General features: G+C 47.4%; 1 protein-coding gene across 3 annotated transcripts in view; it reads left to right on the top strand.

Annotated features, from left to right (window-relative positions):
* LOC146869511 (phosphoenolpyruvate carboxykinase [GTP], mitochondrial-like) overlaps positions 1–15,599 on the top strand; it is a 212,844-nt gene that overhangs the window by 135,665 nt on the left and 61,580 nt on the right. Inside the window, exon 10 of one of the 3 annotated variants that reach the window (XM_085603459.1) lies at positions 799–1,579. The exons of the other annotated variants lie outside the window; for them this stretch is intronic. Within the exon in view, the coding sequence (XP_085459585.1) occupies positions 799–1,253 (455 nt within the window). The 3' untranslated portion in view covers positions 1,254–1,579. Of the gene's footprint in view, positions 1–798; positions 1,580–15,599 lie in introns of those variants that run through there. 3 annotated transcript variants of the gene reach the window in all.

Raw genomic sequence — 15,599 nt, 5'->3', positions numbered from 1 at the left:
CAATAAATGAGGCTCAGAACCACCCACAGAAGCACAGCAAATGGTGGGAAACGAACAATATCGAGATGCCTCCAACTAAGGCACTCCATTGTGTTTATAAATGTAGTAATTGTTCTTGCTATGTTGCACTTTGTTATATCCAGTTTTATATGCTGTGTATCTAATGTCTGCTCTCTGTGTCTATGGTGTCTGTGAGGTGTTGTAGAACCCTGATGTGCAGTAGATGCCACCAATCAGACGGAGGAGCTCAGAATGGCTAGGCCTGAGCTGATGCCAACATGCTTGTGGTGGAGTGCTATTAAATATAACTTCCCTCAATAAATCAACTTAATGCTACAATTGCTTTGGACTTCTTTACTTAATAACCTACTTCAATCCACTTTTACGTACAGATAGGACTAATGTGCTTGGTACTCGCAAATGGGGGGATGTCACTGTTCCATGCCCCCTGACATTTTCTTCTCCTGTTGATTGGTACATGAATAGCTAGTAAAACAGTTTATTAAACAATGAAGTCTAAGAACTTTGTAACAGCGCCCCTAAGGAGTCTCGGAGTGGCCCACTCAGAATGGTGTTTTTGAGATATATGGTAGCAAAGCCACCATGTTATCATTAGGAGAGACACACCGGATGTAGTGTCTTTGAGAGCTTTTTCCTTGTTGGGGTCTGTGAAAGCCACAACTCAAACGGTCTCTAAGAACTATGTGAGTCTGACCCAACATGGTGTCTATAAGGACTTGGCAACGTTACCCAAAATATACAGCTGTTTACCGTCTTCCCTTCTTTCTTGTCTCCCAGGGAAAGTCATCATGCATGACCCCTTCGCCATGCGCCCATTCTTTGGATACAACTTTGGCCACTACTTATCACACTGGCTGAGCATGCAGAACCGTCCATCTGTCCACCTTCCCAAGATCTTCCACGTCAACTGGTTCAGAAAGGACTCCGAAAACAACTTCCTGTGGCCCGGCTTTGGGGAGAACTCGCGAGTCCTGGACTGGATCTTCCGACGTGTGGATGGCGAACCTGGTGCCCGGGTTACACCCATTGGTTATGTGCCTGCAGAAGGAGCACTGGACTTGCAAGGGCTGCCCCCAATTGATACAAATGAGCTCTTCTCCCTACCCAAGGGATTCTGGGAGCAGGAGGTAGGCGAGGTCAGGCACTACCTGACTGAACAGGTGAACCAATACTTGCCTGGTGAGGTAGTTAGTGAGCTGGACGCGCTGGAGGAACGGGTGAAGAAGATGTGAGTGTCTGAAGGAAGAAGGTGCAAGTCTTTACTGCCTGGCTGCTCTGTTAGTGAGGGAGTAATGGTTACACTCCTACAAGGGGTGAAACTGTGAAACATTCCATTGTTTACATGATTTTTTAAGGACAAAAATCTGATTATTTTTCAGGGAAGACACTCTTCATCATGAACCATAGACAGCTTTCTGTGGGGAGGAAGGGGAGGGAAATAGGGATTGGGTTTGGTCTTTTCGGTGTTTTTTGCCTTTTAACTCTCTTTGTACAGAAATAAATTTAGGGAAGTGTGTTTTCTGTACTTGTTGAAGAAAAATAAAGAACTATGCTGTGAGTTTGGATTACTAGACTCAAGTCTGTTTGCGAAAAATGTTGGAGGTTTGTTCTTCTGTCCTATTGCAATAACTGGTCACTAAGGAAAATCAGTGTGGCTCATTCATTTAGCAAGGTATCCAAGAGACTAAGGTTATGTTGCACTCCAGTTGAATAACCACATTACTATATTTAGGAGTTTAACTCTTTGGGAGCACCCACATTGACAATTAATAAACTCCAAGTCCAGTCAGAACAGCTACTTTTGTAAATACAATATTTCCTATTTACAGGGAGGTTTAATAAGCCAGCTGAAATTCATTTATAGACAAAAACAAAGAAAGGCAATAGGTTCTGATTCCCAGATACGATCCAAGACTTCTGTACAGCGACTGATCACCCGGGGGCTAGATCTAGGCTGACCCTGGTTTCCCCTACGGGAACTGGGCAGGGAAGGTGTAGGCTCGTTACACTTGCTGTCCTAAATTGTACTGCATCCCTGCAGTTAGGTTTTGGGGATTCTGGCCTGACAAGTCCTTGTGTCTCTGGTCGGATTGTTGCAGCGCGGAAACCTGCGTAACGGGAATCAAGGCAAAACCCGTACCGAATAGCATCCCTTTATCACAGACCAGACATCACGTTAACACATTCACTCATTCAATCACTGGTGGGGCCCATAACACCAACATTCACACTTCACATCTTACTGTGAAGAAACAGGCTGAATTATGCTGTCGGCGCAGGGTACGCCTGAAATCTTCTGAGTTCGCCTTCTAAATGTACAGAGACACGGAACACTCTGTTGCCATAGGAACTTCAATTTATTAGCTGCAGCTAGGTACAGTTGTCCTAGAAGTACATCAGTGGTAGGTTCTCAGGAGACTGCCACTTCAATCCGTGGCTCACAGTCTTTTATAGTGCTTGAATCCCCTAAAGCAACAACCCCCTCAATGTGCAATAAAAACGAACAAATCATCCACTAGCAAACATTCTTTGTACAAGATACAGGATAATAGGTAATAGAAATTCCTTCCCTAGGGTCGTGTTCTCTACCTGACCCTATAGGCCAGGTGGCATGAGCATTCCTAAGTTAAATTAATTTACAACAGGACGTGTTTGCGTGTTGCAGGTGGTGATTCGTTAAACAATTGGAGAGGCAGAGAAAGATCACCAAGGGTCAATAGATGGTTATCACGGGAATTAGTTGCTTCGAGCCGGGTCTCAGAATGTACTTTGCTCAGAGAGACAGGAAAAGGTCGTTTAACATGTTACAGTACAGAGTATGAAAGAAACGCTACGAAGGTTGTCTGTGCCTGAGTGAGGGCAACATCGCAATGGTGTCAATACGCAAGATGGAGCCGTAATCAAATTTCCTCAACTGGTCTGCACTTACAGGAGAGATAAATGTTCCAAGCGCAGACATGGAAAGAATACCTTATGACCTATGGAGAGAGATTTATTCACACATCTATACACTAATATTCTTATATCTACAAACCTTAAACCTAAACATTAAGATACTCCTCCCACGTGATCAATGGATCATTTAGTTGGATTGGAGTGATGATTTATTCCCGCTAAAACATACTCAAAGATCCTGATCTATCTCTTCTCAATAAACGACCAAACACATTTTCTTGTTAATCAATATTTTTGTTTATCTAATTAATGCAAGAATTTAGTTCCATCTAATACATTTATTAATCATTACGCAAATCACAGAACACCATATTTACCTAATCTGGCTATCAGTCGTCCTCTAAGTCATCAAATTTGGTCGTCAATTAGTCAGAATTCGAAAGTTCTTCATGCAGCACGCTACAGTCCCAAAGATTGGGTCAAGGACCAGAGATGTGCAAGCATCGATCAGTGCCCATAGATTTTAGGTAGTCCTCAGTTCATCAAGAAATTGGGCAGCAATTCAGTCTGTCAAAGATTCAGGAACGCAGCCGTCATGTAGAGTCACCGTCGTCTCCGTCAGTAAAGTACGGGAGCAGTAGAGATAGAGATGACCTCTCTATTCTAACGTCACTTTTATAATGAAAGTAAGGTCTAAAAGATACATTTTATAAAATTTGGGCTCATCCCATTGGTTGGTTTGGATCGTCTGGTGAGGTTTCACACAGTTCAGGAGGTTATGTCATTAGACATGATCCATCCGGTTCCTTGCATTAGTCCTTTGTTTGAATACTTGGCGAGCATCCCATCGTGACCTTGCTTGGGCACAGCAAGTCTAGGGTCATGCCGAGGCCATTGGTACATGTGGTGGCGCAGGCGCACTTCGCCCGAAACCTCGTGGAATGGTGGCCATCGCGTCGAGTCAGTCAGGCGGCCATCTTGGTTTTAGGCCCAAAGGACAACTTAAGCGAAACAAACACAAAAAGTAATTAAAACATAGAAATAACGAATAAAATGTTAAACCCTCACTAATTCCTCTGTGTGCTTGTATTTATCTAGCGTATGGCGACATTTAAAGCGTTCATATTCACACATTGATGTCATCTGGTGCAACATATGATAACGTCACAAAAGCAACATATATCATGCGATATTCTATTTTTCTAGTATTAGTATGCGTACGTATGTTAATTACAAATTATTTTAGCCATGCAAAATGCAAATCCCACGTGTATTTCGTACATTAGTAATGTTGATTAAACTTCATGCAAACACATTAATAATATTACAATTAATAGATTATTCTAATTAGTATAAACATGCAGAATAGGGGGGTATACAAAATTGTGTACTACCCGCTCCATTAGGATCACTCTAGATGTCTCCATGTAGACTTCACCTATCTGGATTTCTCTCTTCCTCTCTTGGTGAGGGACCTGCTCTTCATCTCTTACTGGAATTTCACCATACTCTTCTTTAGCCGCACTTTTGGTAGAAATGAAGCATGGTCTTGCCCTGTAGTATGAAACGGCTCCAGCATCCCCATGAATATGCTCGTTGGGCCGAGGAACGGTCTCCTCACAATCCTGACACTAACCTGTTTGTGGCTTCTAAATAGGACCAGATTCATCATACTCCAGAGGCAGTGGCAGGAACTAGAGGCAGCCAAACTTCAAGTTTCCTTGAAAGGTTAAATACTCCGTCGTACAGTATGGAACTGGTTTGGCAAATGAGAATTGTGGCTGCCCCCTGCTACTATCATGACTATTAGAGTGTCGGGGCAGAGATCCAGGGGAAGAAGCATGCAGGCTTTTGCATCCACAGAGGGAAAAGACAGCCAATCTACAAGAGAATTAGCATTTTTTGCAGTCTACCACACACTCCCATGGACATGATTCCACATATACTCCATGTGTGTGTGTATGCGCAAAAAAACCTTGACTGTGAGGAAGGGCCACAAAGGACACCAGGTCTGAGATGCTGCTCAGGTTTTACAAGGGAAAGACCAGTGGGTCCACTCCAATCCACAGGTAAAGCTGGCTCTGCCACAATAGTATGTCACTGCCAACTACCAGTCTCGTCGTAGGCCGGTGTCCGTGAGGGGTAGGGGTTGTGGAGTATTCCCCCTTAAATATGGGTGGGGATTTATTTTGGTTACACCCCAATTAAACATCCTTCTGGAAGTCTATCAGCATCTCTTTGTGATGTCGCTGTGCTCCACGGGATAGTCTAACCTTTGCAGGTATGTCTAATACCAGAGTGAGCAAGTATCTCGAAAGATCTCGTGATGTCGCCTCAGATGAAGCACAAGTTCTATGAGGAATCCGGTAAAATCAACAAAAGGGTGACAGTTTGCAAATCCCCAGCCACATAATACACTCAGACGCGTCTTACAGAGATCGTGAGTACATCTCTCTCCTTTCAAATTTCAAGTAAAGTGCAACCCAGCCGAGCAACTTCTTCAGATCAAAATGTTGGAACTAAAAGCAATGTCTAGCAATGACGATGTTTCAAACAAAAGTATAAATGAAAAAATACTCTTTCACACAGATATGACAAGCAAGTACCCTGCAGGTCTCTACACAAAGCAAAACATGTATTTGTTTCTTTTGCTCCTGCACACCTCGGTCAACCTATTTCCAAGGCTACACAACCCACGAGAGGGAAAATTTGGAAGCGAGATATGAAAAATATCAGTTCCAACGTACTCTCAAGCTCCATCCCTAACAGCTTGCTCCCCCTTGAAGGATCATCCGATGCTCATAGCCTGACCAATCACTACTTCCACTCCATGAGCACGTTTCTAGACAAAGTAGCTCCCCTTCAACTGAAAAGAATCACCAAAAAAGACTCAAAACCGTGGTATGACGGCAGGTTAAATGAAGACAGAAGATCTCTCGAATTAATCGAACGACGGTGGAGATCTATCCCATCCGCTGACCACCTCAAGGCTCTAAGAACCACGAGAAATGCCTATTTTAGAAAGGTCAGACGATGTAAAGCGGACTTCTTCAGCACTCAAACCTAGCTAAGAACCGACCCAAAAAACTATTCGAATTAATCAAAGCGCAAACTAAGGATGCCCCATCCCCCCCTCCGCCAGGATAATCCAGACATAAGACCCAATTGCGAGGATTTTTCTGCATTCTTTACTAGGACGACGGAAACATAAAGACGGACCTGCTCAACGACTTAATAACTCTCACGGACACTCAAACAGTCCCTCCAATTACCACACCACTAGCCCGAACCTCCAGTTCTTCAAAATTCGACCTCAAACAACGCATCATGGTCCTTCTTCAACTTTTACAGTAAAGAATCCATTAAAAAAATCTGATGGCCTTGAATCCCTCCAACCACTTCACAGACCCTCTCCCCGCAAATTACCTAAAAGACTTAATACCATTTGTACTACTTCTAATACCATTTGTACTACTTCTGTTGACCAAGATCATAAACATATCCCTCCGTTAAGGAACCATCCCAGATATCCTTAAAGCAGGACATGTATCCCCTATCTTAAAGAAGCCATCGGCCAACCCATCGGACTTAAACAACTATCGCCCAATATTCAACATCCCCACTCTGGCCAAACTCCTAGAAAAATGTGTTCATACACAGTTGGGCAACCATATAGTCCATTTCAACCTGCTCAACCAATACCAATCTGGCTTCCGGGCAGAGCACAGTACAGAATGAGCCATGACACTCATAATAGACGACGCACTAAAAATCCTTGACCAAAACGAAACTCGTTTACTAATCTTGCATGACCTATCTTCGGCCTTTGACACAGTCAAACACGACAACTTGCTAGACCTCTTGAAACACAGAATGGGTTTATCCGGCTCTGTACTTACCTGGCTCACCTCCTTCCTCCAAAACAGATCACAAAGATTCAAGGTCAACAATTCCTTATCCAATCCCGTGCCAGTAACTTTAGGAGTACCGCAAGGATCATGCCTCTCACCCACTCTTTTCAACCTCTATATGGAACCACTCACCGAACTCTTCAGCGCATCTAAGGTCCACTATCACATCTACGCAGATGATACGCAACTCTACTTAAAGATCCATTCACTTGGGGACATCAAATCTCTCAATTCAACGCTGGAAAAAACTCAATCCTGGCTGGCCGAAAACCATCTGAAACTAAACGCCCTCAAAAATGAATTCCTCTAATCGCCCCCACTCAACCATTCTTCCATCATTCCTGACTGGCTGAATCACCTAACAGCACTCAAAGGTCAACCACTCATTGTCGGTTCAGCAAAATCACTGGGAGTAACGCTGGACAGAAACCTAAACATGCAGAAACATATCAGTGCCTCTACAAATGGAGCACATTTTCAAATAAACACCTTAAGAAAACAGAAACCCTTTTTGCCCGCAAATGACTTCAAACAGGCTGTGCAAGCCTTAGTAATCCCAAGAGTAGAATATGGATGTGTCGCCCTTTGCGGTCTTCCCAGATCAACGACTGCCCCGCTAAGAGCCACAATCAACACAGCGGCTAGACTGATCACAGACTCCAAAAGAAACTGTCATATCTCCCCGGACCTTAGAGTTCTCAATTGGCTACCATTCGAGGCGAGATTTCATCTATAAATCGCTTGTATGACACACAAGGCCCTACACCACAATACCCGAAGTTATCTATCACAAAAACTGTCACTCTCATGTGGTAACAGATCCACCAGAAGCTCCAAGAATCTTCTTTTGAAACCGCAAAGATTTGCCAAGAAAAAAACATAAAACCAATCCTTCTCAGGAATGGCCCCTAGGATCTGGAATGCCCTACCCCCAGAAACGAGACAGAACCCCTCTACTGCCTCTTTCAAAAAAGAAGTGAAATCGATTCTCATGGCTAAGTTTACGTGAAACATTTCATTTCCGGATTTTTAGTGACTACTTTGTATTGGATCTATCACACCAACTCTTGAACTATATTCTCAGGGATATTATGTTTCTAAAAAATTTGTATATAACCTTGTAATGAATGTATATTTTTTTCCCCCTAGTGGTAGCTACTTCTATGTATTAGACTCAATCATAGATTCTCTACTATATTTGTATCTGCTCCTGACATCTTGCAGGTAAAGCGCTCCGATACCCGCAAGGTTCTTGTTTGTGGTTGGAGGACGTTGTCTAGGGATGGGTAGTGGAACACCTGTATAACGTGGTGATAGGTCGGTTTTTAGCAGGGGTTATTATGTTTGGTATTTCCTGGGTTGGGTGTTGGGTGTATACCCTGGGCTGGTGGTAGGTAGGGTAGAGTTATGAGCACAGCCTGCGGTGGCGAAAGATAGGGAGTTGGCGGGGTCACCTGAGTGTAATGCAGTCCTTAGCTGGGCAGCTGCGCTGCAATCTGTGACAGATCAGAGTCCGTTACATTCAGACAACCTTCTGTTGCCCCCTCCGTGGAGCTGCTGAATAATGAATATCTTCTCCTCGGGAGGGGGCGCGGGCGACGCGCTTCTAGGTGAAGAAAAAGGAATGGGCCAAACCCTCGGGGGACATTCCCGGACATCTGCCCCTCGCTACAGCAGGAACATGGAGCGGGGGAAGGGGAGAGCCGAGGCGGGGCGGGTGCTGTTGCTGCAGTCACTAGAGAAAATGAGCAGGAAGACTTGGGCAGGACAGTGACAGGAGAAGTGGGTGAGGAGGCGGGGAAGAGAAAGGGACATGAAGGCAGCAGGAAGTAAAATAAACTGAAGAAGAGGGGCGGAAGAGGCAACTGAGTAGAAGAGAGAAGGGGGAATGAAGGGGTAGAGAAAAGGACAGCAGAGGGAATGCAGCGAGGGAGACGGGGCAGAAAAGTGGGCACGAGGAGATGGAGTGCGGGAAGGGGAGAGACGTCAAAGAGACCAGTGAAGTGGGGCAGAGGCAGGAGAGAGTGGGAAAGGGTGTGAGGAGAAGGGACAGTATAGGAAGCGAGGCTACGGAAAGAGCGGGGCAGCACAGCGAGTGACCTGCTGGGGTAACAACAGGACTCAGGAGGGTGGCTAAAGAGTGTCAGGTGAGGGAAAGAGTGGCAAAGTAGAGCGGCAGACGAGGGAGTGCGAAACTGAGCGATCGGATCGGGGGATGAAAAGGTTGGAGAGAGGATAGAGAAAGCGAGACTGTGAAGGAGGGAGAAAAGTTAGGAGAGGCAGTGAGAAAGGGGAGATAAATAATGAGCAGCGAGGTAGTGACTGTAAGGGGGAGGACAGCGCACAGAAAGTGAAGGATGAAGGCGCGGAGAGAAGAGATGGAAAAGAGCTAACTGTAAACTGAAACTAACAAAAGGAAGTCTCTGACTAGATAAACAAGCACAAGCCCCGCGGAGCGTGGCGCGCGCGCTTGGCGGGGGAGCTTGATGACAGTTAATAGCTAACTGTAAACTGAAACTAACAAAAGGAAGTCTCTCACTGGATACACAAGCACAAGCCCGGCGGAGCGTGGCGCGTACGCTTGGCGGGGGCGGGGGAGCGCATTCCAGGCGGGGGAGCGGACCCTTTGAAGTGCTCCCAAAAGCGGAGTGCATGGCGGCACGATGCGCGTGATTGTGCGTGTGCTAGCCATGCAATCCGCTTTTGGGAGCACTTTGAAAAGCCCTTTTATAATAGTCTCGCTTTGCGATCGCTTACGCGATAGTAAGGCGAGACCTAATAATGGAGAAACACCAACAGGTTCACATACATGCCAACGTTTCAGAAGAGCAAAGCGGGAGATTTTTAAGAAAAAATCGGGAGAAAGGAGCCTTGAATCGGGTTACTGTCATGTATGGGCTTTGGAAGTGTGCTGCTGCAGGACTGGACATTTGAAACGCAAATGCACGTTTTTTTCGTACCTTACAGAAGCATGGAGCGCAATGGCAGGCAGAGAGAGGGTGATGCAAGTGTTGTGCACTGGCCTGGCAGTGCATACGCCCCCCCCCCTCCCCCTCGTGTGTGGCAGCCCGGGCTGAAACAGCTTCCCGGGCACACACACAGCCACCCCTTCCCCTCCCCCCCCAGTACTTCACAGGTCTTTAAAAGACCATTCGCTTGGTAATGAGGCTTTGTTGGTTTTTCACCCCTTCTAGAGCCCCTGCATCGCCACTCTGACTATAGCTGGAAGAATTAGCACCTTACACATTACCAAGCCCGGTCAGCTGAAACCCCGAGGAATCTGGTTTCGGGATGCTTGAATCGGGAGGCGGGAGACTAGTCTTGAAATCGGCAGTCTCCCGCCTGAATCGGGAGGCTTGGCATGTCTGGGTTAAGTTTAAGCATTAGAACACAATCGCGGAAGCAAGCACTCGCACAGAACGACTCAGATTACTGACATCTTCAGCATGTGACCTGGAACCAAAAGGAGAAAAGATTCACCGATTCTGTTTCGACTGCGAAAGATAACACCAGCATGGAACAGCGTCCCACCACAAGCAGAAATTGGCGAGAGATAATCCCAGTAATGGGAGACTATCTGCACAGCAAGCACAGAGTGGCAGAGTACACTACAAAAAGAGGGGTGCTGGCTCGAACTCGAAGCAATACTAGAGGAATCTTTCCCAAACCAAAGTAGGTGTCCTGCGAGCCAAGAGTGATGGCACCTGCCCCATTGAAGTAGTATTTTCCACACAAACTGTAGTCAAGTAGTCTGTGGCTGCACCTTTTCCCCCAAACATGTAGTTACTAAACTTTTACATATTTGTCCAAGGCTTTGTTTTAGAAGGCAACCGAAAAAGCCAGCCCAACTGGTCGGGGCAGGGGGGAGACGGCTGGACCCACACATCCTCAGCTAAGACCCTGGATACTGGGCAATTGCAAGTATAACACAGAAACGTGTGAAGTGGGAGATCCTACTTTAGTGAAGGGAAGAAAATGTTTCTGCAGCCCCGGGACAGGGAACAAGAGAACAAAGCCACGCAGTCTGTCACGTCCACAGGGAGATAATGGTAGAGGGCAGCAGGGGAACCAACGTTTTGTTCAGATTTGAACCATGTCCTATAATCCCATTCTCCTTGCCACGGTCTCCTGTTCTCACTCGCACACACGCCAGGCACGCTTTAAATCCCGCACCATGGGAGGAACGCGAAGACAGTAGTGTTGGCCAGGGCTGGACTGAGAACCAAAACCGGCCCTGGCAAAGTGCTCGGCCGCCCCCCTGGGGTTTGGGGGGCGGCCGAGCTCTTTGCCAGGGTCAGTTTCGGACGATTTTGTTACAGAGCCGATATTGCAGCTATGCTGCAAAAACGTCCCTGTAACAAAATCGGCCCCCCAGAGGCCCAAAACTGGCCCCCACCCTGGCGGCCTACGGGGGAAAGCCCGGTGCCCGCCACGGCCAGTCCAGCCAGCCGGCCTAAATTTACAGGATACTGGATGATGCTTCAAGCCAGAAGAACAGGTTTACAACAACGATGCCCCCGGACATCGACCGACTGATCGCTATAGGCTGCTTACAGGGTGCAGCAGCCCCCCTCTAGTACCGGCGAGGTAAGCTTGCCTGGTTCGCCTACGGGGCAGCCTCAGTTCTACCATCGAAGGTCAGAACAGAAGGTGGAGGAGGTACCCAAGAGCACTCGAAGGCTGCCAAGTCCAATGGAGTAGGGGGGAGGGGTGGGGCACGTCGGAAAACAATTGAACAGGGCCGGGGAGCACAACTTTTAAAAGCCGTGCTAGAACTTCTTTCTCTACAACCTCTGACGTTTGTGGAGTTGCACCGAGCCCACTGCACGCGCTCTCTCTCCTTAGTTACACTGCCTGTCACAACATGACGAGTCCTTTCTCAAACAAACGCCAGGTTTGTTTGTTTTTCCCAAAACGGCCTTTCACCTTTTAGCTCATGAAAGCCCCGTGGCTTGGCCTAGTAGATCCTGTGTGTAAGTAGGTGTCGTCCACTCCGACTCTCTATTGGCCACTGCAAGACATTATCTTCAGTTCCCTATTCTATAAACAGGCCACCGCTATCTCGGAATCCGTAGAATCACCCTGTTGATTCCATATAGACCTCCCGTGAGACTCGGTAAACGTTCTGGGCAATAAACAATAGCCCACATCATGCCCGGCTCTAGGAATTTTTATTTAGGTGGGCCAAGGGTGCATTTGGGTGGGCCACTGCGGGCTCGATTTGTCGCATATATGTCTGGGCAGGCCTGCTTCAGGGCCCTCCTTAATCTCTTCTTAGTCTTACAAGGCCCAGTGTTTTTTCTATGTAATGTTCCTATGATGGGAAGAGGAGGTTTCTGATGTGGGAGTATCAGGCAAGTGACACTACTCAGGCTCCCTCTGTGCGAGTCTTCAGGGAGAATCCCTCTTCATTACTGCCTCCACCTGACCACGGACTCTGCAACGCACTCCCTTACAGGCTTGACTCTGCAGCCACGGGGACCAGGAGATATCGACAATGACCAAAGTCCTCAGGCGAGCTGTACCACGAAGGATGTTGAGTGCTGGGGGGTGAGTGTCCGGATTGGAGACCAACAAGCCTTGGCAACTGCAACCCACGCGGTCAGAGAAAAGATGCTTCGGTGTGGACCAGCAAGGTCCTTTGAACTCCCCAAGCAATGGAGAATCAGGGCACGTCTGGAGCAACCAGGAAATCCCAATGAAAGTTAAAGTACCCTTCTCAGGTACCCACAGGTCAACGGACCATGGATCGCGAAGGGACCTCAAGAGGAATCACAAAATACCAGCCCTCGGAACACTCGTGTAGTGTAGGCCAGTAATTTTCGGTGGAATCACTGCTCGGGGTCTGGACTACAAGTAGCCCAAAGCACAGCTTCAAAGATTGCCAAAAAGCATATGCTGCTGCAAATATGCATGGTGTCCAGGGGTTCGGGTTGCACGGTCCCCACGAGGGCTGCGGGTCTCACGTTTGCTGAGAGCACTGGTCGGCCTCGGGGAAGCTTAGGAACCCACCTCCTGTGTTGCAAAATCTTCGGAGTCCTTCAGGAGCTGCGTAGATGTAGTGTAGATAGTTGAAGTACTTGGTTTCTGTAGCAGAGTTTCGTCCAGGTAAATCTAAAGTCCTATAACCAGGGGTTCCTACTTTTTTACCCAAGGAAGTGGTGGGATACACTCTGGGGAACCACCTATGGGAGGTTCAGGGCAGAGGGGAGGCTACACCCATGTCCTTTGTCCAGTTTCGAGCCAGAGCAGGGGCTGATATCCCCAGCAACTGGTTTGAGCTGGACTATGCACAGGGACACCAAATGTGCCCCCAGTGCAGACATCAAAGCACTCTCAGTGTACCCAACCAGCCCCAATACACTAAAGCCTGTCTTACAGGTGGTCACAACTCCCTGTGACAGGAAACCTATTGTCCAGCCGTCCCCTGCCGGAGTTTCATCCAGCAGCAGTAGGGCAGACTTGTGCCTGTGGCTGGCAGCATCCATTTTCTGATGCCAGGGTTTGTAAAGCTGGTACCGGGTGTACCGGTGCTGTCATGTTTCTCCCTCTAGTAGGGTGGAATCATACCCCCATACCAGTTACTGGTGTGGAGGTATGATTCCAAGGTGTTTGACACCAAACACGACATGTTTCCATGCAGCCGCTTTAAAGTTAGCATTTACCACGAGGTTATAATGCACTTAAGTATATATGGTTGGCTGCATTACAAACAACCTCGCAATAGAGGTTCCAAAAGCTGCAGAGGGGCTCTGCTCATGCATGGGCACCCTCTCATATAAAACCCAGCACCCTGCCTTCAGGATTGATAAAGCCTGCCATAGGGGTGACTGATAGGTTTATATGTGCAGTGATTAGGATAGCTATAGTGAACCTATATCTAAGTAAGGGTTGCATACACCACCTTGCACAGGCTGCTGTAGCAGACCTGTTGTGCCATTTTGAATGGTCTCCCAGGGGTGGCATAATACATGCTGCAGCCCCTGAGAGGTCTCTGGGGTACCTATGCCCTGGGTATATAGTATACCATATACTAGGGACTTATGAGGGTACGTCACACACACTAGCCCTAGTAGTTAACTAGGGATGGGAACTAGAGGCACAGGACCTAGGGACTAGCCAGCCTCCAATACGACATATAAACACAAATGGGGCTGTCCCTAGTTGGGATTCCTACAGGATTACTAGAGATGCATGTCCAGTGGGGGCATCTCACAAAAAGTGAAGGACTGGCCTCACACACCACCTGGTGTCATGCTTCATCATAGGCCGTCCTCGCCGCCCAAGAAAGCTCTGACCGGAGTTTGGAGCAACCCAGTCCATTATGGTCTGGATTTTGCTCTGCAATGGTTGAACCTGGTCTCCACCCACAAGGTGGCCCAGGTACACAACCTGACTCTGCCGTATCTGGCACTCGGTGGCCTTGATAGTTAGGCCTGCTTTCTGCAGGGCCTCCAAAACATTTCTCAGGTGAACAAGGTGATCCTCCCAGGTGGTGCTAAAGACAGCAATATCATCTAGATATGCTGCACTATAGGCTTCCAGGCCTGTAAGGACTTTGTTCACCAACCTTTGAAAAGTGGCAGGTGCATTCTTCAAACCAAAGGGCATTACCACAAATTGGTAGTGCCCACTAGGGGTAGAAAATGCTGTCTTTGGCTTTGCTAGTCTGATCTGCCAGTAGACATCTGTTAGGTCAAATGTGCTCAGAAACTTGGCGGAGGCCAAAGTATCTATAAGCTCATCTGCCCTAGGGATTAGGTGGGCATCAATCCTAGTGACTGCATTGGGACCTCTGTAGTCTACACAAAACCTCATCTCTCTTTTACCATCTTTGGTGTGAGGTTTGGATACCAAGACTACTGGACTAGCCCAAGGGCTATCTGAGGGTTCAATTTCACGCATATCTAACATCTTCTGGACTTCAGTCCTGATACAGTCCCTGACGTGGTCAAGTTGCCTGTAAATCGTATTTTTAACAGGCAGGCTGTCCCCAGTGCCACTTCATGAGTGCACCAGGTAGTCTGACTTGGAGTCAGTGAAAACATATGTCTAAACTGATTGAGAACTTTTCTGCAATCAGTTTGTTGTTGGACAGTGAGGCTGCCTGCCAATTCTACACCATCTACTAAACCATCATCAGGGTTCTGTGAGAGCAGGTCAGGGAGTGGATCACTCTCTTCCTCCTGTACCTCATCAGTAGCCATGAGCAAGCCCATGTCAGCCCTGTCAACATATGGTTTGAGCCTGTTGACATAGCGCACCCTATGGGGACACCTGGGAGTTCCAAGGTCCACCCGGTAGGTAACCTCTCCCTTCTGCTCAATTATGGTATGGGGGCCACTCCTCTTTTCTTGGAGCTCTGCTGGAGCCACAGGCTCCAACACCCATACTTTCTGTCCTGGCTGGTAAACAGTCAGCACAGCCTTTTGGTCATGCCAGGCCTTTTGCAATTCCTGGCTGGCCTCAAGGTTTTTATTTGCCTTCTTTATGTACTCAGCCATCCTGGAGCGGAGACCAAGTACATAGTCCCCAATATCCTGTTTAGGGGGTTTGAGAGGTAACTCCCATCCCTCCTTCACTAGACATAATGGACCCCTAACTGGATGTCTAAACAGAAGTTCAAATGGGCTGTAACCAACCCCCTTCTGTGGAACCTCTCTGTAGGCAAAGAGAAGTCAGGGCAAATGTATGTCCTATCTGTGGCTAAGCTTTTCTGGGAGACCTTTAATCATGCCCTTGAGGGTTTTGTTGAACCTTCCAACTAACCCA

This window comes from Triturus cristatus, chromosome 1_1 (genome assembly GCF_964204655.1).
Source record: "Triturus cristatus chromosome 1_1, aTriCri1.1, whole genome shotgun sequence".
In the NCBI taxonomy this organism is placed as follows: domain Eukaryota; kingdom Metazoa; phylum Chordata; class Amphibia; order Caudata; family Salamandridae; genus Triturus; species Triturus cristatus.
Note: the sequence above shows the minus strand (reverse complement) of the source record. Positions and strands in the feature narration are given on the sequence as shown.